Here is a 24,443-nt window from a genome sequence, read left to right on the forward strand (position 1 = left end):
TGTTTTCAAAGAACCAGCCCCTGGTTTCATTGACTTGGTCTAGTGTTTTTTGTTTCTATATCACTTATTTCTGCTTTAATCTTTATTATTTCCTTCCTTCTGCTGTCTTTAGCCTTGGATTGTTATTTTTATCATTCCTTTAATTGTAAGTTTGGATTGTTTGAGATTTTTTCTTGTTTTTTAAGGTAGGCTTGTATTGTTATATACTATCTTAGGACTGCTTTTGCCACATTCCAAAGTTTTTACCAGTGTATTTTCATTTTCATTTGTTTCAGTATATTTTCTCATTGATTTCATGGTTGGCCCATTCATTTAGTAGCATGTTGTTTAACCTCCCTTTATTTGTGGTTTTCCCCTTTTTTTTTTTTTTTTTTTTTGTGGTTGACTTCACATTTCCTAGCTTTGCGGTCAGAAAAGATGCTTTGTCTGATCTCATCTTTGTGTACTTGTTGAGGCCTGATTTGTAACCTAGAATGTGATCGATTCTGGAGAATGTCCCATGTGCACTTGAAAAGAATGTGTATTCTGCCATTTTAGTATGGAGTGTTCTGAATGTATCTGTTAAACCCATCTGGTCCAGTGTGTCATTCAAAGCCATTGTTTCCTTGTTGATTTTCTGTTAGAATATGTGTCTTTTGATGTAAGTAATGTGTTAAAGTCCTCTACTATCATTATTATAAATGAGTTCCTTTATGTTTGTTGTTAATTCTTTTATATATCTGGCGATTGCATGTTGGATGCATAAAAATTTACAATCGTTGGATCCTATTGTTTGATTGTCCCCTTTATTATGAGACAGTGTCCATCTTCATCTCTTGTACTGTTTCTTTTTTTTTTTTAACTTATGTTTTAGTCCCTGTCATGTTCCTGACCTTAGGGGGAAAGCTTCTCAGTTTCTCTCCATTGAAGATGATATTAGCTTTGGGACTTTCACATATGGACATTATGATGTTGAGGCATGATCCTTCTTTCCCTCCTTTCGTGAGGGTTTTTTTCATCAAGAAAGAAGGCTGTATTTTGTCAAATGCTTTTTCTGCATCTATTGAGAGCATCATGTGGTTCTTATCCTTTTTTTGGTTAATGTGATGTATCACATCAGTTGATTTGCAGATACTGAATCAGCCGTGCATCTCAGGAAAAAAACCCACCTCATTATGATGAATACTTCTTTTTATGTGTTGTTGGATCTGGTTTGCTTATTTTTTGTGAGAATTTTTGCATTCAGTTTCATCAGGGAAATTGGTCTGTAGTTCTCCTTTTTAGTGGAATCTTTGTCCACTTTGGACTCAAGACAATGCTGGCCTCATAGAATGAGTTTGGAAGTGTTCCTTCCACTTCTCTGGCCATGACTTTATCTTCTTTCATTTGGGATGTGTTCCTCTGTCTTGGCATTTTGGCTGAGTATTTGCCTTTGTGTTACAAAAGCTCATTATGTTACCTGCCTGCTAGATGAATGGCTTTATGAAGAGGATGTCATCTAGTGTCCAGGGCTTGGAACTTCAGGGAGTGTCTCTGCTGTGTGTTGCGTGCACTGTTTTGTGTTCTGGCTGCACTGTCCTTCAGGCCAGTTGTATGGGCAATGTCTGGTCCTTGGCCAGAATGTGCTGAGTTTTATCTAAGTCTGCTCTGATCTGCTTGTTAAATGAGACTTGGAACGACTGCCACTAGAAGTGAAGCCCTGCACAACTGTCTGGACAAGAGAGGTGGTGTGGTCAGGGGCTTCTGCTAGTCTTCTGGGGAAGGGGCCAGCTCCATTGGGACTGAGGCAAGCTTGACCTAGAAGGGCAGTCTCACCGGACCAGAGGGTGGGGTATGGCTTGGTGTAAGTGTGTTAGGCAGCCAGTGTGGGAATTGCCTTGTTTCCAGCAGGTGGCTCTGTGTTTATGCCGGGGGTCAGAGGAAGGAAATGGTGCCACCCAGCTCCTTTGTCCCTAGACGGTCATCTTTTTGGACACTGCCTCTCAGGGGTGTTCTCCAAGAAGTGTATAATCTCCCCACTGTGTGCACCAGACATTGTACACCAGGCATTGTACAGATCACTCTTTCCATGCCACCTGCCCCCAAGTTGTTTGCTGCCTTCTCTCTAGGAGTAGGGCAGTGCCCTCAGGGCTGTGTCCCAGCCAAGCCTGCTAACCTTAAAACTCCATATTCTTGGGGTGCCTGGATGGCTTGGTTAAGTGTCTGACTCTTGATAGTGGCTCAGATCATGACCTCGTTGCCATGGGATTCTCTCTCCCTCTCTCCCTGCCCCTCCCTTGCATGTGCTCTCTTTCTGTTTCTCTCAAAATAAATAAACTTAAATTAAAAATTAAAAAATTGGTGGCATGGAATACCTTATTTAGGCAAGATTGCCTCCCTGAGGGAATGGCAGTGGTCTATCAGTAAAATTTCTAGCACTGACTAGGCAATTATGTTGACTGGTTAAAGGTTACATTCCTGCAGGAATGAAACTAGGTTTGGTGACGTGAGGCCTTAACGTAAGTAACTCCATGAGGGACCTGGGATTTTTCTTAACATTCCAAACCCGAATTTTTACACATCCATTTTTTATTAGAAATATAGCCCTAAATAATATTTTAGCCACCTACTGCCGGCCCGATTTTCATATCCTGTGAAACTGTGACCATCTCCTAATCATAGATGAAGATCAACTCTGTGACTCTAAGATCTTTGTGGGTCTAAGTTACTTCGATCCAAGTTACTAAGATCTTTGTGAGTCTAAGTTTACTGCTAGCCTTTTGAAGCCTTTGACCCAGGGACCCCAAGCCAGGCTGCTGAGCCATCACTTAGGCCCAGAAGCACCCTTTCCAAGTCACCTATTCCTAGAACACTGTCTTGCACTCTTGTACTTCTGGGTCTTACCCTTTGGCAAGTCACATGCTGTGATGGACATCCCCTTATGCAAACCTTTCAAAGTGGCCCAAATAAAGCTGCTTGCCTGTGACTGCCACTTCATGTTCACATCTTTTCCTTCTGAAACCCCTTGAACTCACTATCATTCTTCTAATCTTTGAATATTTTTTAAATTAGAAATATTTGATTCTGTTGTATTCCTGCTAAAAATATGCATGAAAATATTAAAGCAAGGATTCTTTAGAATAAGAGAGCAAGTCACAATGATTCATCTGGCCATTTGTGCTTTTTTTTTTTTTAATGTTCAGGCATGATATAAAGTACATCCTGTAAAATCTGAGTGTGATTCATTATCTATGATAACCACCTTTATGGAAAGCCAATCGATAACATGCTCATTCAAGATCAGAAAACCACTTAACCGGGGCGCCTGGGTGGCTCGGTCGGTTAAGTGTCTGACTTCGGCTCAGGTCATGATCTCACGGTCTGTGAGTTCAAGCCCTGCGTCGGGTTCTGTGCTGACAGCTCGGAGCCTGGAGCCTGTTTCAGATTCTGTGTCTCCCTCTCTCTCTGCCCCTCCCCTGTTCATGCTCTGTCTCTCTGTCTCAATAAATAAATAAATAAATAAATAAACATTAAGAAAACCACTTAACCATATAATAAAGTGGCATATACATATGTTATCTTCAAGTATGTAAAGTAGATGTTTCTATAACTTGCATATCATTTTGTATTATTCAGTTTTCTGTAACATGAATGCAATTATTTAAATAAAACAATAATAAGAACAATAAGAATAGGCAAATGTCAATCACTAGTAACTAATAGTAGGACTAATTACATAATATAATGTGTTGAAAAAATAAAACCATGATTACTAATAATCTTTTAATTCATAATGGGTTTCTAGTTACCAAAATTTGGGAAGATAGTATTGAGTCTCTACATACGTCAGACTGTTTTCTGGTTATTGATGTCATATCAGTTTGTACATTATCACAATCAATATCTAGAAGAGATATGTATTATTAACTAAAGTTTATATTTTTACTCAGATTTCTTAGGTTTCACCTCTTCTGTTCCAGACTCATCTGTAATGTGTAAGCTGGCACATTACATTCAGTCATCCTGTCTCCTTGGGCTCGACTTGGCCATGATATTTTTTAAATTTTCCATTATTTTTCATTATCTGCGAAGTTTTGAGAGGTACTTTTATAGAATGTATTTTGTAGGATGATCCTTGTTTTGGATATGACTAATGTTTTCGAATGAGTAGACTGGAGTTCATATCTTTTGGAATAGAAGATCCAGAAGCATAATGCCATCCATAATTATCACTTCACATACAGGGTGTTTACTCTGAAGATTGGGGTCTTTTGTTAGGATTGTTCTTGTTCTGTGAAAAATGCTATTGGTATTTTGATGGAGATTGCATTGTATCAATTACTTTGGGTAATATAGACATTTTCACAATATTTGTACTTCCAATCCATCAGCATGGAATGTCCTTCCATTTCTGTGTCATCTTGAATTTCTTTCATGAGTGTTTTAAAGTTTTCAGAACATAGATCGCTCACCTCTTTGGCTAGATTTATTCATATGTATCTTATTATTTGGTGAGGTGTCTTTTTTATTTGGTGTGCAATTGTAAATGGGACTGTTCTCTTAATTTCTCTTTCTACTGATTCATTATTGTTGTCTAGAAATGCAACAGATTTCTGTACAGTGATTTTGTATCCTGTGACATTGCTGAATTCATTTGTCAGTTCTAGCAGTTATTGGGTGGACTCCTTAAGGTTTTCTATATATAGTGCCATGTCATCTGCAATGTGTGAAAGTTTTACTTGTTCCTGATTTGGATTCCTTTTATTTTTTATTTTTTTTTGTCTGATTGCTGTGGCTTGGACTTCCAGTACTATGTTTAATACAAGTGGTGAGAGCAGAAATCCTTGTCTTGTTCCTGACCTTAGAGGAAAAGCTCTCAGATTTTCCCCATTAAGGAGGATGTTAACTGTGGGGTTTTCATAGATGACCTTTATTATGTTGATGTATGTTCCCTCTAAACCTACTTTTGGGGGGTTTTTATCATGAATGGATGTTGTACTTTGTCAAATACTTTTTTTCTGCATGTGTTGAAATGATTGTGTGGTTCTTTTCTTTTCAAGTTTATTCATTTTTAACCAAGACAGAGTGTGAGCAGGGGAGGGGCAGAGAGAGAGGGAGACACAGAATTCGGAGCAGGCTCTTGGCTCTGAGCTGTCAGCACAGAGCCTGATGCGGGGCTCGAACTCACGAATCATGAGGTCATGAACTGAACTGATATAGGACTGTTAAGGACTGAGCTACCCAGGTGCCCCGATCATATGGTTGTTATCTTTTGTCCTGTTGATGTATTGTATCACGTTGATTGATTTGTGATTATTGAACCACAGCTGGGTGCGGTGCAGATGTGCACAGGGTCCTGTGGCAGCTATGCATGCGGCTGGCCAGACAGGGTGCCCTTGTGGTTTTAACAAAGTTTGCCCTGATACCAGCAGGCTTGGAGTGGGTGAGTCCCCCAGTGAACCCTTGGGACTGGCGCACTGCTAATGGGTTAGGTAACAAGTGTCTGTGCAGCCTCACCCCCCCGGTAGGTGCCTCTGTGCTTATTCTGGGAGTGGGGGTGGGGGAGAAGAATGGTACCTGTGAGCTTCCTCATGGTTGGAGAAGTCCCCCAACACAGTCAGAAATCAGCACGAACAGTTCTGTCTCTTGTTGCCTCCGCATTGTGTAAACTGCCATGTTTACATTGCCTCTTATCCACACAGGCAGGGACCTGGCTATCACTCACCCACCTGGATCACCCAGTGCTGGGTCAGCTGACCTCCAAAGCTCCAGGATCTAAACTCAAGGGAATTTGGCCCCTCTCTGTTTTAAAGCCAAATGTTATGGGGATTAGTCTTCCCTGTGTGAGCTCTCTGGTGTGAGGGCTCACTTTCTCTGCCCTCCCTGCAGGTAGCCGCCCTCCACCTTTCTGACCTTCCTAACCTTTCAGATGCAGCTTCTTTCTATTTAGGTGTAGAGTTTGTTCTGCCAGTCTTTGGATCGCTCTCTGGTTCATGGACTCCGATGTGGATGTTATGTAGTTGAAAACATGGGACAGGGTGAACTCAGGGTCCTCTTACTCTGCAATTATTAATTTTTTAAATGTCTTATTATTTTGGATTTTTAAGACATGGTCAGACAGACTCCTATCACCCATGCACTTCAGGATTAGAAAGGAACTTTCCCACATTTTCTTCTAGTATTTTATGTTTTGAAACTCTCTTTAATGAGGTATAAGTTACATATAAAAATAGCCTCAAGTTAAAGGGTATAATTTGATGAGACTTGATCTCATGGCTACAGCACCATGAAGTTATACAGTTTCTCTCTAAACCTTAAATCATGATCCTTTGCGTCTAACTTAAATGTTTCTTTTGAGGTAACGAAGAAAGTTTTTTTACATTTTCAGATATTGCCCTGATGTCTGAATGCCTGCATTGGAATACCTCTTTTCTGATAGTCTATACTCCTGTAAGTATTGCATTCGGTCTACCTTTGGACTTTATCCTCTATTGTATCACTCTGTTCATGTAATTTTGTTGCACTGCTTTAATGATGAGGGCTTCATAACAGGCTTGATTTTCACTAAATGGCACGAGCTGCAGTTCCACTTATGACAGAAAGCACGGGATTCCTGTGTTAGGTACTCAAGAGCAAGGCAGATACCCTGGGCACTTGAGCTGAGAATTTAACTCTTTTTGCCAGCCCTCTTCCCTACCCTTGGAGACAGTAATTCCCTTTTGTTCACACAGAAATGTGGGTGCAGTCAGTAGAGAAAGTTCCCTTCTCTCCCTTTCCCTTTGTCTCTCAAACTCCCTGTTGCTACTTTGTGCCCTTCCCTGACTCAATCCCCCAGGCCCACTGCTCCAATCCAGCCATGATCAGGGCTTCCTCCAGCTGCTGGCCTCTGCTCTGGCCATCCCTCAGTGAGGAAACTGCAGGAGGATTATGTAGTTCACGGGTCTGATCAAGAAATCTCTGCTCCTCAGAGCACTCCTGCACGTGGTGCTGTCTGGGGAGACCTGGCATCCTGGGCGAGGGTCTGACTCCATTTGTGGTCTCCTCACTCCTCTCCCACCATCACTGCTGGTCCCTCATCCTTCCCCACCATTAGAACTCAGCCACTTCCTAGGGGCAGATACCTGTCTATATGACCCCGAGGCACCAGGGAGTCAGTGAATGTTTCTAAAGTAAATAAGCACAAACACCCCATAAATCTAGATACAGGAAGTTCCCACCACCCCGGAAAACTCCCTCGGGCTCCCTTGCACAGAGGGTGACCTTGCTTCTATCCTCCATCACCACCATTTCTGCCAGTTTGTTACCTGTGTGTACAGGAACCCCACTATATGCATCGATGGGGAGTGAGAGTAGATCCTCCTAGAAGCAGACGTTGACATAGAATGGTGAAAGGTGTATTAGGGGACACTAGGAAGAACAAAGTGGAGGGGACAGGATGGGCAGGGAACGCATTCAGGCAGATCTCACACCTTTTTAAAATATATAATCACCATAGTCTGTCACCTTGCACAGTCCTCTTCAAATTTCAAAATAGTTTTCTTATAAGGCAAAGAGATTTAAGAGATTTTGGGTAATTTTTGTATGATCCTATGTTTCCTACATGCATTCTGTTTTTTGTAGTTTATCTGTGGCCTCAGATGAACACATTAGTGTGTGGCTGCATCTGTGAGATTATATGTAATGGAAAATGATTATCTTCATATCTCTGAATGTACATGTTCTCATAATTTTCTTTCTTTGTCTGGTAGGGCCTAAATTTTAGTAGAAAAATGAGGGACATTGTCTTATGTTTAAAAGGGCATTTGCCAATCCCTGGGCTGAGGTGTTAACAGTTTTAATGAACTTCCATGACCGTATTTTTTTGATGATCATTGTGTGGAGATATCTTAATTGAAACTGTGAGAAGGGTGAGTGGACACTTCCCAGACATTTTTAAGAGGCTTTACTTATTTAATGTCTTCTTTTTATAATGTTCTTGGAAACAAATATTACCCCTGTTTTCACTGATACCACAGCTGAGGCTCTGTGTAGGTCCCACTGAGAACTGGTATTAGGGCTGAGACAGCAGGAACACAGGAAAAACCTTGGGATATTGTGAGAGAAGTCTGAGGAGATGGAAAGCTGTAGTCAGGGTGATGACAGGGGTCCAGCAGGGGTGGCACCTTGGCCAACCCTAAATTGTAGGTTGACCCACTGGAGTCTGACTCCGGCTGAAAGCCAGTTCAGGCACTCAGCTGACCTAGATCCTTTCTTCACTTTTAGTTTCACTGAGGGATATGAACTTAGGCAAGCATTTCCGTAAGACCAAATTAAACTTCCCATATCTGCCGGGCATTTTCCCCACAAATATCCAGAACCTTTAGAAAACCCAGGGAGAAAACAATCCATTTAGATGATTGCCTAGGTACACTTTGGCAGCACTGACATTTTGGAGATAAACACTGAATTGTGCACTGAGAGTGATCCCACATAGCAGCTCCGTGTGGACCTCATGCTCCCTGCTCAGGCTGTGGCCAGGAATGGCCTCCAACTGCATCTCACTGATCCCAGCACCCTCCCCTCTGCACCTCCTCAAACTCTGCTTACTGTGCTCAACTTCCCTTCTATTCCTGCGTGATTCAAGTTCCCCCAGTTTTGCACTGGATCCTTCACTGGTACTTCCACTATGGTGACCACAAGGTCTGTGTCATATAATGCATGTGCCCCCCTTCAGACAGGACACCTGAGGCACCTACACTTAGGGGTGCATCTTTCATCCTTCACAGAGCTCAAAACATTGTGTCTAAGACAGGCACCAGTGCTCCCGGTACGTCTGCCTTTGTGTAAAAATCCTCTTTCTTTTTGACAAGAGAAACCTACAGCTGACCTCATTACAGGGAAGTGACACAGCCCATTGTACACTATGTCCTGAGAAACTTGAGATATGTGACACTGTCCTCAGGTAGGTTTGCAGTTGAATGGCCAAGCCCTCACAAGCATCCCTACATCATTCCCACCAAGTCTTTCACAAAGAAGACGAATACGCTTTATCAGTCACTCATCCAGTTCAGGTCATCATACCAAATTTAGTACGTGGAGGAGCTGGTGGAGGAGGGGGAGGTGGCCCATAGCCCGTGACTGGTGGTGAAGGGTGGTCCATGGGGACAGCCTGCAAGGCGATCCTGGGGAAGGACCAGGCCCTCTTGCATACATAATGGCCTGCGGAACAGAAAGGAAAGCTATGTTCATAGGACAGAGCAAAGCATCAACACCAGCAAAAAGTGGGAACCCAAAGAAGCAGTGTTCATCTCCTGCCAGTTTCCCCACCACCAGGTTCCAAGAGGGCAGCATCAGCGCCAAAATCTCTACCCATACTTTGGGTTCCACTTATGCTTTTGGGGTGTGGAACGGATGCTATGGGGATAAACCAGCGTTTGCACATGTTTGTAAATGTAAAACAGCAAAGGCTCTTTTCCTAGAGGATTTATGGAGTGAATACTAAATTAATAAAATAGCATACTCCCCATAGGAAGACATCTAAGTCCACGGTCAGCCTCCACCCTTCATCCCTCTCCACCACAAAGGCTGCTTACTGTGTATGTGAAGAACTACAGAATGAGAAGGAATGACAGTCCCAGTTTCCACCCATGGAATCATAGCCCTTGTGGCTCAAAGCTCGGCCTCTAAGCCCCCGCCTGTGCCTGATCTGCTGCTCTCCTGACAGTAGGGTCTCCTCCTCTCTGGAAGTGCTATCCAGTGGCACAGAGACACATGGAGCGATAGGGATCCTGAGGTCCTGCAGAGAACCTGGAAAGAAAGCATGCTCTTAGAGAAACACTTCGCCTATACATGTTAATTGGGTTCAGCTAATTTATTTTATTTCAGAGGTACTTCTCAGCTTAAGTAGAGTAAAATTTGCAGGGGACTTTTGTCCTCTAAAAAAATGAGCTGAAATTCTAATTAACAAAATTAACACAAATGCACTTTGATTTCTGGTGTAAATTTCCGTGTTTTACCCGTACCTCTGAAACAGGACAGAACAGAACCTGCTCATATGAATACAAGGGAAGGCCATGGTGGGGACTTGCCACACAGGTAATTTTGGATTTTCTCTTCACAACTTAACTTTCAGTGCGTGTTTTCTACAACAAGTATGTCACATCTTATAGTTCAGAATGTTCATACCCAGGGCACACCTGAAGGGATTCTGGACAGCATGTTTACCAAAAAAAAGATTGAATGCTGACGGATACGAAAGTTAAGTTGTCTAAGACCACACTAAATTACACACACAAAAATATAAGTTGCAGTGAAGGCAGTTCACATTTTCAAATTGTAGAGATATTCACAGATTTTCTGAACACATTAAAACCCTTGACAGAAACAGGAGAGGAAGAACAGCAAGAGCAGTGATTCCACATTGAGGAGATCCAGAAAGAATGAGGCAAGCCAGGAGACTTCCAAGTGGAGTGTACGATTATCCACCTTGGGTTATTTCTATGAACACACTGGAAAAGCCCTAAGGTCCTCATCCCCAAGCACACTTAGCTTCTAAATATACCACAAAGAGATGCCAGGTGGACAGTAGAGAAGCCCGTAAAATATTCAGTAAAGGTTGTGCGTTTGGAAAATAAAAACACAAGCAGACATATCATACGACCCAGAAACCAGAGACATTGGCAGGAGAGTGTGCTGTACAGAAAGATGTGGGTGTCAGGAGAGACTTAGAACTGAAAATGGCCAGAGCATTTCCCTTGTACTTCTCGCACTTTTGGTAGAGTCAGTATTGGTATCACTCACGGGAGTGACACCAGCTTCTGGATCTGCTAAAGGCCCTGGATGGGATGGACATTTATTCTGATTTGAGTAGACTGTGGGGGTTTAAAAACAAAACAAAACAAAATAAAACAAAAAAACCCTCCTCACATTCCTCACACAAGTTAAACTCTTTGCTCCAGTCAGATCACAAATCACATGCAGAGGGTGTACCTCATCCTTCAGGTGATCCCCAAGAAGTGGAAGACCCATCCTGTAAACCCTGACGAAGACCTGTAAAAGCCTTGATTCAGATGTTTTCATCACTCATCAAACAATGATGGATGGCTGGGGCTCGAGTAGATGGATATACATGAGGCTGTGCCTCATGCATCACAGAGCCCAGCACGCAGACAGGGCATTTCTGCTTAACCACTATGTCTGCTTTTCTGCATACAGCCCCATTCCTTCTCCACAAGAGACACCTGTACCAACACAGAGTGGAGGAAATGACAGAAAGATGATATGTCGATCATGAAACACGAGGAATGTGGTAATGGCGGCAGATACATTCCCCTTGCATCATAATGGTCCGTGGTACCACCTCTGCACCTTGGCCAAAGACCTAACACCAACAAAAATGAGTGTGCTTTACAAGTCAACTCATACCGCTCAGATCATCTTACCAAGTGTTGCTGGTGGAGGCGTTCGGGGTGGCCCCAGGGCCCCCAAGGTTCAGGAGGTGGATGTGCCGAATAGCCCATGGGGGTGCATCTAGTGTTCTTGTCTGCAGAATCTTCCAGTTAATGGAGGAGGTCCCCATGGATCCACACTGTCCTGCAGAACAGAAGTGACAGCTATGTGCATATGCCAGACAAGAGAACCAATACCAAAAGCAGCTGTAACCCAGAGGAGAACGTGTCAGCACCTGCCACCTTCTCTGCCACCAGGATCCAAGAGAGTAGCATCAGTACCTGAAAACTCTGTCTCTGCCACTGGATACCACCTACAGCTTGGGGTAGTAGATGCAAGAGGTGGAACTGCTGTCAGCACACATCACTGCCCATGTCTGCGGAAGTAAAATGGCAAGGGTTCTGTCCTAGAGGGTTAACAGAAGTAATTACATAGTTATGAAGTCGCATTCTCCAGACAGGCAGGCACCTATGTCCCAGTTCACCCTGCATCCCTCCTCGGCAGTGACTCCTGATGCTCTGTTTTTGGTATATTAAGAACACAACAAATTGAGTGCAGATAAATGGCTCATATTCTGCTCGTGGAATCACAGCCTCTACTGGCGAAAAGTTCTGCAGCCAGACCCTCACTTTGTCTCCTCTGCTCCTCTCCCTGAAAGAGTCTTCCCTCTTGAAGTGTTGTCAAAGGCCTCTGAGACCTCTGGGGAGTGGAGGATGCCTGGGATCTTGCAGGGGAATGAGAGTCTTCTGTGAGGAACAAGTGACTTGTGGTGAATGTCTCCAAAGCTCAGATGTGTTCATCTTAATTCATAGGGAATTCTGATTTTAAGCATACTACAGGACACAGAGTAATTAAGTCCTACAGAAAACAAGAGGTCAAAATTCACATGACAGAATTAATTCAAGTGTATTTTGATTTCTGGTATAAAACTCCTGGGATGTGCCATGAGACTGTATCAGCTCTAACAGTGACTGGGGACACAACCAGAAACTGCTCATATGAACACAATCGAAGGACACAATGTTCAGATTATTTTTACCTAAGTTATAGCTGGAAGGATTCCAGACAACTCATTTACCAACAAAGACGGGAAGGTGATGAGTGATGATAATGACTTTGTCTAAGACCACTCTAAATTGCACAGGGCACAGGGACGCCTGGGTGGCTCAGTCGGTTGAGTGACCGACTTCAGCTCAGGTCATGATCTCACGGTTTGTGAGTTCAAGCCCCGCGTCGGGCTCTGTGCTGATAGGTTAGAGCCTGGAGCCTGCTTCTGATTCTGTGTCTCCCAATCTCTCTGCACCTTGCCCACTCATGCTCTGTCTCTCTCTGTCTCAGAAATAAACATTAAAAAAAATTTTAAGTCGCACAGGGCACAAAATAAAAAGTTGGAGTAATGATGGGGTTTCACATTTTTCAATTTTAAACAATATGGTAGACTTTCTAGCAGGTTAATCTCCTAGCCAGAATCAAGAAAGGAAGACACAGCAGCCACACTGTTCCCACAGAGTTGAGGTCTGGAAGGGGTGACCCAGGCCAGGAGACTTCTGTTTGGAATATGGGGTCATCCTCCTCTCATTATTTCCAGAAACACATGGTAAAGTCTTAAGGTACTCAGCCTCTAAGCCCTTTGGGCTTCTAAACTTATCACAAAAAGATGACAGGCTGAAAATAGAGAAGCATGTAGGCTCCTAGGTTAAGAGTGTGCATTTGGAAAACAAATAACAAGCAGACATATCATACAACACACAAAACGAGACTAGGCCAGGAGAGCGTGCTGTACAGACAGATGAGGGTTTCCTGAAAGTGTTACGACTGAGAATGGTCCCAGGATTTACCTTGTCCTTGTCTGCATTCTTTGTACAGTCAGAGCTGCTATAACTCACAGAGGTTGCACAAGTTTCTGGATCTGCTAAGGACCCCAGAAGGGATAGAGGTTTATTCTATTTTAGTGGACTGTGTGAAATTAAAAGAAGCCCTCACCTCGTTCCTCCAATATCTTAAACTGTTCCCTACACACAGGTTCTTGGCCAGAGGCAGAGGGTATCCCACGTGCCTCAGGTAACCCCCAAGGATAAGGGGGACAATCCCATCACCTTGATAAAGACCTCACCATTCCCTAGTTCATGTTTTTCGTAATTAATCAAAAAACTGTGGACAGGTCAGGCTCAACTAGCAATCTTGAAGTCATCACTTAAACAGAGGTTTCTCAGTATACATTATGGGAAATCACCATTTCATTACAGATTCAGAATAAAAATGAGGATGCCTGGGTGGCTCAGTCAGTTAATCATCTGACTCTTGATTTTGGCTCAGGTCATGATCTCACAGCTTGTGAGTTCGAGCCCTGCATCCGGCTCCACCCTGACGGTGTTGGGATTCTCTCTCCCCACGTCTCTCTCTGGTCCTCCCAGAAGCGCGCTCTCTCTCTCTCTCTCTCTCTCTCTCTCTCAAAATAAACGAGCTTAAAAAAAGGGTAAATGGGGGGCGCCTGGGTGGCGCAGTCGGTTAAGCGTCCGACTTCAGCCAGGTCACGAACTCGCGGTCCGTGAGTTCGAGCCCCGCATCAGGCTCTGGGCTGATGGCTCGGAGCCTGGAGCCTGTTTCCGATTCTGTGTCTCCCTCTCTCTCTGCCCCTCCCCCGTTCATGCTCTGTCTCTGTCCCAAAAAAAATAAATAAAAAACGTTGAAAAAAAAAATTTAAAAAAAAAATTAAAAAAAAAAAAAAAAGGGTAAATGGAAATACTGATTGGGGTATATCATCAGGGAATGCTCAACCAGGGTATGTTTCTTCAGGCTCCAGGTGGATTGTTCAGTCTTTTCGCTTATCTATAAGCTGCCTTCTACATGGGAAGTTATTACATAACTATATGTGAATGGAAATGTACTTACACTAATATACAAACGAGAAAAGGAAAACGATGGGTATTTAGCAGTGAAGCCGCAGACTTGCCCTGATAACATCAGAGGACGAAGCTATATGGAGCCTGAATTTAGGAACGTAGGGCTATGGTTCAAGAAAAAAATAAAATAAAAATGACAACGTTAAAAATAGTAACGAAATGAACTTCTCCTCAAACAAAACTAAAATAAAGTCTTCACATTTTGTCAAGGTGGGAAGAAAGCTAAGGCCCATGTCCCATCATCCCCTGCAGACTCCTCTCTTTAGCTAGGGGATGCTGGAGGAGGTGGGAGGGTCCGCAGTCAGGGGAGGGGCCTGAGCTCCACCAGTCACAGGGACAGGTGCTCCGCTGCCTGGGGCACCAGAGGAGAATGCCCTCCTGTCACCCCTTCAGACCACCTGCTGTCCCTGGTAGTAATTGTGGTTCTGTCCAGGACACACGATGATCACCCACAGAAAAAGGCTTTGCCGCAGAAATTAGGCTGCTGCACATCATCACGTGCCCCTTACCTCTCCTCGGAGGGTTCTGCATCTCTGGACTTCCAGGCATTGGTCTCCGCCTCCTGTATCCCTCAAGCAGCCTCTTTCCTTCCATCCCATCCTGTCTTGGATACAGAAAAAGAATGGACTTCTGTAAGAGTTGCAATGCCACGTCCTCTGACTAGACACTAAACAGCACAGCTGTCATCCCTCAAAACACCCATAAAAACTCATGTCACGTTCCCTCCCACACCTGTGTTTCAAGCGGGCGACCTCCCGGCTCTGCTCTGCCATTTCCCTTTCCCAGATCCGAGGCTTGATCTGGGGGAGAAAAACACATCCACCTTCAGTCATGCCAGACTGTGCACGAAAGAGGGAGAGGAGGAAAAAAGGAAACACTTACCCAGTTGTCCTGAGCATTATTCTCATGAACTGCGATCTGAGAAAGCAACAATGAAAAGTCCATATTTAGGAATTCCAAGGACCACTACACTCACCCACATGAGGTTCTAAGGGTTCAATATGTCAGGCAGAGCTCAGGGTCCCTGGTGTCTGAAGGTGAGTTCTGCCTGCTGCAGCTGTTCTTGTCTTTGTCCATTTTGTTGCCTGTGAGTTATAGTTGCTTTTGTCAGATAAGGCCCAAAATTGGGTATGATTTTCAATAATCTGCCCATGTTCTCATCATCCTCCTATCTGTCCCCTAATACAATTTTACAAATGAAACACTTTTCACATGATTGTAAATGTACAATGGGATCAAAACTGTTGTTCCATCCTTTCCTAACTCATTCCATGACCATAGGGTTCAGAGTTCACATAATTCCTTCCCACTTTCAATTGTGCCCTAATTCATCATGTGACAAGTGTCTTTCATCATAAAGCTCTTTCCTCCTTTCACTTAGATCTTCACCATGTTTCCTAGGGTTGCAAAGACCAGGGCCATGAAATGGCACTACCATGTTGATGGTATGATTCATTCTAAGACACGCTGCTTTCCTACAGATTATGATACTTGACACCACCCCCTAGGAACGTTGGCATGGATGAAGTTTCCACACAGTCTGGCCATTGCTTGAAATCTGGAAATGTTGATGAAGTTAATTGTTTTGTTCTTTCTAAATCTTACCTTTTTATCTGTTAATACTCTATGCATATGTCCTCTGAATTTTTGTTTACATTACTATGTTGAGTCTAAACATAGACTTTTAATCTTGTAAAAAGGTTAAAAACAAAAAAAAAAATGAAGAGAGGTTTCATGAGCTGCTGGTAATTAGTAGCTGAACTCACTTGTACTTGTTTATTTCTTTCATAGCTATTTTCACATTTTCCCTGCAGCTGCCAGCTGATTCTTCTTTGCTGCCAGTTCACACTGTGTCATTTTCAGCTTCCTAAGATGGGAAAGACATATACACAGTCCAGGAGCCAAGGTCCACAAATTCTGCCTTTGTACCTCCCAGCACTCTTGAAGGCCTAGATGCAAATATCCCTTCCCCCACCTCGCCCATAAATGCACAGACTGACAACACAGTCAGAGAAATGAACTGAACACCCCATTTAAGTTAAAGAAAATTCAACCTCTGTCTGCTGCCATGTCTCTGCTCTCAGACCTGTGTCCTCTCCTTCATCATAAAGTCATCAAATAACATTGCACTTTGTGCCTTCCCAGAGCTGGTCTTTTGTTTGAAATGGTGAAGGCTCATTTCAGTTCAGTGTCAAAAACCTTGTGTGACCACCCATACCCATTAGGATGAAGCAAGGGATCATCACTAGTCTCACTGATTCTCAGTCCAGAAGTTGTACCCTGACACAGACAATCACCCTGAAAGACGACCTTCCAGGATATGGCTTCCCCACCATTGCAGCTCACTCCCAGACATCGCTAGAGTCAGAAGTACAACCCCTGCGTCCACCTTCACATATCCTGGTGGAGGAAAAGGCCAATCTTAGAGCAGCAACATCTCCTGAAGTAGAACCTGATATGAACTGTCACACAGTCTGGGTTTATCTCCAGGAAACAGATTTCAGATGGAAAACTATCAACTTCCTGGAGCCAATCTACTTGAACAAGACTCAGTTCATTGACAGTGAAGGCAGCAGTGGGAAATGCTTAGAAAGGCTGGTTTGCTGTGTTGCCCTCGGACTATTTTGTTCATGGTGTTGCTTTAAAGGGTTTCAACTTGGTACTGGATGTATTCAAGAGTCACATGCAAAACTGAAAGACTCCTAGAAACTGACACAAAACCTCTAGACAGAGAAAGGCACATGCATTGCCTTCCGGCATCTCAGGCAGTCCTTCAACAAATGCTTTCTGGAGTGGCTGGAATGTAGTGGTTCTGTTGTAAGGGATTGAAAATAGAAAGGTGGCCAGGGTGCTGTACGTGCTCCCCAAACGAGCTTAGAAATGATAAAAACAAGATGCCAGTGAGACAGAGCAGGCTCCACCCCAGGTGTGGGAAGGACTAACAGAAGCTGAGTCTCCAGGGAAGAGAAGGAAGTATTACCTTTTCAATGTGAGTGAGGGACTCTAAAGGCCCTGATCTCCTCGTGAGAACAAAAGGAAATACTGTACAAAGGAGGAAACATGTGAGCGAATGCACCAAATTTCTAATGACCCCATGAAGACACATGTGACCAAGATGGAGAAGAAGGAAGCCCAGGACAATGCCAGCCTGGCAGTGGGAACCAATCTCCCCAGGACTCATCAATGAACTTGGGGACAGACAACTGAACTGCAAAATAGCTGAACAACTTTATGGGCACGGACTTAGAAGGAAACGTGTTTAGTTCAGAGGCGGCCAGCAAAGATGAGCCCTAGTGAAGCTGCGGGCTTTGGTCAAGACTCAGAGGAGTTGCACTTAAAAAATCGGGGGACAGGAAATAACTCAGCTTCCTTAGGGATTGGTGCTGTGAACAATCTCACTAGCAGAACTGATGCAGGGATCCAGTACTACTGGCGCCCCTACCCACTTTCCAGAAATAAATTTCTGTGGTTTCTGCAGCAAGATCATTGATTTTTTCCCTACACATTCTTGACCCACGTGTGGTCCTGAACAAAAATGACCTAATTCCTGGATGACAAGACAACGTGATGGGACTGAAACCCATGCGCCAATGTAAATGGATCCCAAGCAGATCCAGACATCAATGTTATTATTGCTGATACCTTCCCTCTTCCACCCCAAATACATGACACAATGTGTGACAAGCACTTAGGACAGAAAGGAAAATGCGGGTGACAGAAAGCAAGGTAAGAAGGACAGGCACAGTTCTGAATGCATTTGCCAAAAATACTCTGGACCCAGTTCCAAAAGAAATTTAATTATCTCTACTGGCTGCCACATTCATTCATAAAACAGTACCTGTGATAGTTCTCACATGAACACTTTACTCTTCTATAGCCACTTTTCTTCCTTCACAGAATTCTTCAAGGATGCCGGCTTTGTCCTTCAGCTGTTTGACTTTTCCTTCTTTGGTTGCTTTCACAGACCTCAGTGCATTACACTTGTCTTCCAGGGCCTTTTTATTTTCTGTAAAAACATGGATTTTCTTTCTAAGTGTGAACATGACCTGAGACTTGTTTTTGGTGGATAGGAAAAGGGCAAGAACCGTGAAGGCAGGAAGGCACTCTTTCCCTTTCCAATGCAAAGTCCTTGTCACCAATATGGGGATTTCTCCCCAACTGACAGGATACTTTCCAGTTGACAGTTATTGGACCTCAAGACTCTCAACTCTACATGCTCGAATTCACCATTTTCATCTTGCGTTTTTAAGTAAGACAGATATGAGAAAACACTTTCCATAAGTAATGATCGCACAAAAATTTGAGTGCACCTAACACAACAGGATTGTGCATTGCAATAAACAAAGACCTTGAGGCATAAATATAACTAGGAGAAGATAAAGATGGTGGGAAATAGTTCATGTCAGATAGCTTATAAATGGTTTTCTTGTTGGAATATATATATATTTATATACATCTGTATACGTGTGTGTGTGCATACACACACACACACACACACACACACACACACTTTTTCCCCATTCATGTTGAAAATTCACAGTTCAGCATTACGAAATGAAGAGACTATGAGGCACCTGAGTGGTTCAGTCAGTTGAGTGTCAGACTCTTGATTTCAGGTCAGGTCATGACTCCAGGATCATGGTATCTAGCCCTGTGTTGGGCTCCATGCTGAGTGTGCATCCTGCTTAAGATTCTCTCTCTTTCCCTCTGCCTCTCTCTCCCACTTGCATGCCCTCTCTCACTAAAATAATAATAATAATAATAATAATAATAATAATAATAATAATAAAGAATAATTTAAAAATAATTTTTTTTAAAAAAGGAAGGGACTATACACTTTAGCTGTTGCCCTTTATCTCTCAACTATCTTTGAGAATTTTCTATATTTCTTAGAGGGCAGAGCTGAATGATGTGATAATTAGTTGTGAACATAAAAGATAAGTTCTAGTCCTTGAAATGGCAAAAGTCATCATGGTGGTCGTAGTGAAATTCCAGGTCCCTGCGCAGGAGGTTGGACTCCCAGAGGCCCGCTCTCTACTGTGGTAAATGGCAAACTAATAGCTGTGCTCGCCTCACCCAATGAACAAAAACTCTCCAAAGCCCAATTACAGTAAAACTCAGCAGCCAAGTCTTAGCACTTCCTGATTCTTCACATTCCTCTCTCTCTCTGAGATAGCAAGGTAGCATGTACACTTTGAAGGGTGTCCTTTAAATTTCATTAAAGTGCTCAACTTTTTTGATGTTCTCCTTTAACAAACCCTGTTGAATGAGTAATAATAATTCATTATTTTACTTGTGTTTTTAGAATGCAATCTAGGCAAAGAAGGGATTCTTACCTTCCATTTAAGAGCTTCATCAGAGAGATACTTCCTTTCTCTCTTAGTTTCCTGAAGACGTTTCTTTAATTCATTGTTTTATAAAACATGAAAAAGGAATCAGAATTCAAAAAAAAAAAAAAGCATAATGCTAGATAAACCTGTCTTCTAATGTGTGACTCCTTTCACAAATAGAGAGGTAGCTCTTTATATTTGTGAAGCTTGTCTTCAATTGGGACTGTTTATAGAACACATGAAATAGGTCAGTAGGATGCTCTCCCAGAGTGGAAGTAACCAAAATGAAATCACACAAAATATTTGAAAGGGCAATGCTACCTTCTGTTCCCAAGTGGATATTTCTTCATCAAGTTCTTTGTTTTCTTTCTTAAAATTATTGATCTTCGTAGTTGTTTGCTGTAAACTAACTAAAAGTAGATAAAAACAATTTCTGAGGTTGTTACCAAACCAGTTATATCGAATAATCCCAGTGTTTTAGCGGCACAGACACATGATCTGACAGGTGGGTGTACCTAACAGTTTAGCTTTCCCGTGTGTCTGAAGAAATCAAGTTTCAGCAGCATTTTAAACCGAAGAAAGCCTATTTCAATGAGCTTCCTATTTAAAATATTGTCCGAAATGGAGAAATGCAATAAAATATCTTCTGCTAATTTCTCTCTCATCTGGAAGCACCCTTCTTGGAAAATTCAGTCCCTTTAAATAGTCACCACCAGAGATGAAACAGAAAAATCAAATCCTATCAACTTACATTTCTCTCCTCCAATTATTAAGGTACACAGAGAGGTACCAGCAAATAAAGGAACAAACAAAAACAAAAAAACATCATTTAGTCTCGATTTGAGCCACTCACACCCCCAGGTGCTATCTGGAATTCCACACAAGGAAAACTCAAACTGCTGCTGACTGATTGACTGCTCAAAGGCCTTGGATGACTTCCTGCTGCTCACAGATTGCCTTTCGTGAACCCTAGGCCGGGGGCCCTGGAGGACAAGGTCTTTGGAATCAAACATACGGGTCTTTACACTTAGTGGCTGGAGGATCTGGATTAATGGCAATTCCTAGAAGACAAACTTTTTTCATCCCGACATGCGAATATTACCCTCCAACCTTAAAGGAATATTATTCAACACACACGAAGCACCCAATAATTACAGGTGGATAGCACACGTAAGCTCTAGAACAGACTCCTCTAACAGGGATTAATTCTCTCATCTGACCACAGAGTGCAAACTTCTATTGGCCGGCCCACTGTGAGAGCTCTCATGCCCTGAGATCACTCTTCTCCCCACCACCACCACTGCATTCAAAGGGATGAACATCAGCCTTTGCGGGCTCGCTAAGTGTCAGGCAGCCACCCTGGCTCTCAACAGACAGCGCCACAGCATCACCACAGTCTATGGAGCCCATGCAGAGTACATTTCCCCCATTTGTGTCACATTCACTTCTCGTTCTCCCCTGGCATGGACGGCTCCCTGCACCTCAGACTCAAAACCTTGGTTTAAACCTCTCTTGTGACACACACCCTGCCAGGCAACATCTGGCTTCTTCTCTAAGCTTAGGCTTCTTGATAGACTCAAAAAGGGTTTTCTTATCTTCACATTTCAGCAAGAGCCGGCTCATGGCAAAGTGCTCACTCCACACCTCAGGCTCATGTCATCACTTGTTTCCTAACCATTTCTACGTAAAATTACACTCATTTCATTCCCTCTACTCTGGTGATGTGTTCCTCCTCGTGATCTTGTATCTTAAGGGATGGCAACTCCCCTCCACATTGTCACTTAGGCCCCAAACAGGGAAGAGAAAGATTTTCAAGAGTTAACATGCCAATTAGACATCAGAAATCACCATATGTATCCCTAGTTGAATTAAAATGCACATCAAGGAATGCCTGGGTGGCTCAGTTGGTTGAGTGTCCAGCTCTGGGTCAGGCCATGATCCCATGTTTTGTGGGTTCTACCCTCACATCGGGCTCTGTGGTGACAGCTGGGAGCCTGGAGCCCACCTCGGAGTCTGTGTCTCCCTCTTTCTGTCCCTCCCCCACTCGCACTTTGTCTCTCTTGCTCAAAAAGAAACAAACATTTAAAAAACCCATATCAAACACCAGTACTGAGAAAATATTCCAAAGAAAACTAAAGCTTAAATTCTTACCTTGATACTCTTGAGGTTCTAAGAGTGGAAGAAACAAAATTAAGTTTGCTGTCAAAACATATTGTTAGTAAAAAACCCAGTGTTCATGATAAATACTAAAATAATAATCCAATGAAATTACAATAATCATTTAATTTTGCATAATGAATTCACAGGATTAAAAAATAGGGAAAAATTAGAATTTCCTATTTAAGTCATGATACTTCACAAATATTTCCGTTAAAATGCACAATGTATATAGCTTATTTTTGACCCCCAAATCGATTTACATTTTCTTAAATGAACATTCAACCTATTCAATATTGAAAATTGATAATGCAGACATTTTTAGAAATGCACTAAATCGTCATTTCCCTGACTTTTTCTTTTTAAACCCAGGTTCCACGTTGAAGTTTAGAACTGGGATTATTTTTAAATCCTGAAATAAAGAAAAAAGGAAGGATGAAGGAAGGAAGGAAGGTAGGAAGGTAGGCAGGCCGGCACATTCTAATATTTTTCAAGTAGTTAACATAACTAAAGAATTTATAAACCAACTTAAAATAGAAAAATCAAGAATATTAAACATAGATAAGAAGTCAATGACTTCTGTTGTACATTCGTAAAGTATCTAGAGAAAGTATCTAGAGAAACTCCTTTGGAATATCTCCAAAAGTACTCCCAAAATTTATGGAAGAATGGGAGACAGTAACAATGAAAAATGTACTAGAGATACAACTGATAATTTTATATGGATAGATGTTTACAGATAGGGACATAAATGAGAGAGAGGAGTAGTTACTATTATAAACATGGGATTATTATTCCCAAAAAAATATACTTCTAGTTCACTTTCTAAAAACATTGAGGTTTTCTTTCAATGTTTACTTTGATTCTTAATCACAGCTCAGAGTGTCAGATTTCTGAAGTAAATAAAGATTTGCCTAATCAGGTGATCTCTATGCTGATGACATCTAGGAGATTTTAAGTTCCTTGAATACACAGCTCCAAGTAGGCAATGAAAGGAATTCACATTCCTATTTCACAGTATTGCACCTAAATCAATAAGAACTATGAAAATTAATTTCTAAAAGAATGCTAAAGTCCAGCATATGGTCCCCAAAAGAACACATATCATTTTACAAAAACTAGACTAACCAGCACTGTAGGAGCAAATACACCCACAATGCAATTCACATGAATTCACATATGAAGCTTTAATTTTGTGCGAATGAACCTCTCCAGAAAGTAGCCTCCAAAATGTGTAACATTTGTTTCTTCAGCTCTCAGAAATGAGGTCACTAAAATGCGTGCTGGTGGGAAATGTACACGTCTTTGAGTGGCCACTGTCTGAAAGAGAGCAGGGTCTGTCAGCACAATGATCATGGGTATCGAACACACAAAAGACAAGCCATACTGGCATGAATGTAAACATCCTCCCTCGTGGGTATTCTTGAAACATCTGGCAACTGTCTGGCTGCTGATATTCATAGTTGACTCTTTTTTTTTTTTTGAAATTATTGTCAAGTTCGCGAACATACAGTGTATATAGTGTGCTCTTTGTTTGGGGGCAGATTCCGTGATTCATCGTTTATATACAACACCCAGTGCTCATCCCAACAAGTGCCCTCCTCGATGCCCATCACTCATTTCCCCCTACCCCTGCATCAACCCTCAGTTCTCTGCATTCAAGAGTCTCTTATACTTTGCCTTCCCTTCTGTTCGAAACTACTTTTTCCCCTTCCCTCCCCCCATGGTCCTCCATTAAGTTTCTCAAGTTGCACATATGAGTGAAAACGTTTGATATCTGTCTTTTTCTGACTGACTTATTTCACTTGGCATAATACACTCCAGTTCCATCCACATTGTGACACATGGCAGGATTTTATTCTTTGTCATTGCCAACTAGTATTCCATTGTATATATATACCACATCTTCTTTATCTATTCATCAGTTGATGGACATTTAGGCTCTTTCCATAATTTGTTGAAATTATTATTGAAAGTGCTGCTGTACATGTGCCCCTATGAATCAGCACAGGGAGGAGAGCATTTTAAGAGAAATAGTTCATTAGCTTCTCTCCCGGGAGCCCTGGGACAACACCCAGATGGTTGACGGCCCCAGGTGTTCTGGGCAGGGAGGGCCTAGCAGGTGGCCAGGGTCACCCCAGTTATAAGTGGAGCAGAGAGCAGGGAAAGATGCAGCCTTGAACAGAGTTGGGGGCCTTGAAAAGGTGAGATGATTCATGGAGGCGAGGTAGTGTCCCCAAAGCCAGTGTCAGCTTCCCATCTGGGGAGCCCTTTGTGGCTCCTAGGGGCAGGACCAGGAGCCTAGAGTTTGAGATCCAGCTGTGCTGCTTACCAGCTGTGTGACCTAGACTGGTATGTACATGCCTGTGTCCATAACTGTGGTGAGGACAAGAGAAAGCCATGTACTGAGCACCTGTGCACATTAACATCACCATCTCTGTGGGATGCAGGATCATCAAGCCCAACGGTCAAGAATGAATTCTTGTTACATTTTATGGTGCGAAGAGGTGTTTTCATTTCAGCATGGGGACAGGACCAGTTGGAAGAAAGAGCTGCACTGGGAAAGTGAGGAGCAATTAACTGTATACTTTTAAGTTTGGGGGTGGAGAGGCTAGAGGTAACCTATCTCTAAAGGGATTTGTGCATGTTAAAAAGACTCATGGGATCC

At 42.6% G+C, this 24,443-nt stretch overlaps 1 protein-coding gene and 1 long non-coding RNA gene across 4 annotated transcripts; both read right to left on the reverse strand.

The window, feature by feature from the left end:
* Positions 1-8,120: 8,120 nt before the first annotated feature.
* On the reverse strand, positions 8,121-13,789 carry LOC144615692 (uncharacterized). Its single transcript, XR_013554150.2, has 3 exons — positions 13,224-13,789; positions 9,531-9,744; positions 8,121-9,156 (listed from the first exon to the last, which is right to left on the reverse strand). It is a non-coding gene; the product is annotated as an uncharacterized LOC144615692 (long non-coding RNA).
* A 343-nt stretch (positions 13,790-14,132) lies between these two features.
* LOC132674507 (transport and Golgi organization protein 1 homolog) lies at positions 14,133-16,537 on the reverse strand. 3 transcript variants are annotated; one of them, XM_081794981.1, is made up of 5 exons: positions 16,055-16,537; positions 15,313-15,373; positions 15,171-15,206; positions 15,021-15,088; positions 14,133-14,892 (listed from the first exon to the last, which is right to left on the reverse strand). In XM_081794981.1, the coding sequence occupies exons 1-5, from the start codon at positions 16,075-16,077 to the stop codon at positions 14,670-14,672; spliced, it is 411 nt and encodes a 136-aa protein (XP_081651107.1). In that variant the 5' UTR covers positions 16,078-16,537; the 3' UTR covers positions 14,133-14,669. The 3 variants fall into 3 exon arrangements, 2 of the variants coding, with proteins under 2 accessions (XP_081651107.1, XP_081651106.1); XM_081794980.1 differs by lacking the exon at positions 16,055-16,537 and having other exon boundaries at positions 15,313-16,024; XR_013554143.2 differs by lacking the exon at positions 15,313-15,373 and having other exon boundaries at positions 15,021-15,206.
* Between the last annotated feature and the right edge of the window lie 7,906 nt (positions 16,538-24,443).

Source organism: Panthera onca, chromosome A2, assembly GCF_046562875.1.
Source record: "Panthera onca isolate mPanOnc1 chromosome A2, mPanOnc1 haplotype 2, whole genome shotgun sequence".
NCBI classification, from domain to species: domain Eukaryota; kingdom Metazoa; phylum Chordata; class Mammalia; order Carnivora; family Felidae; genus Panthera; species Panthera onca.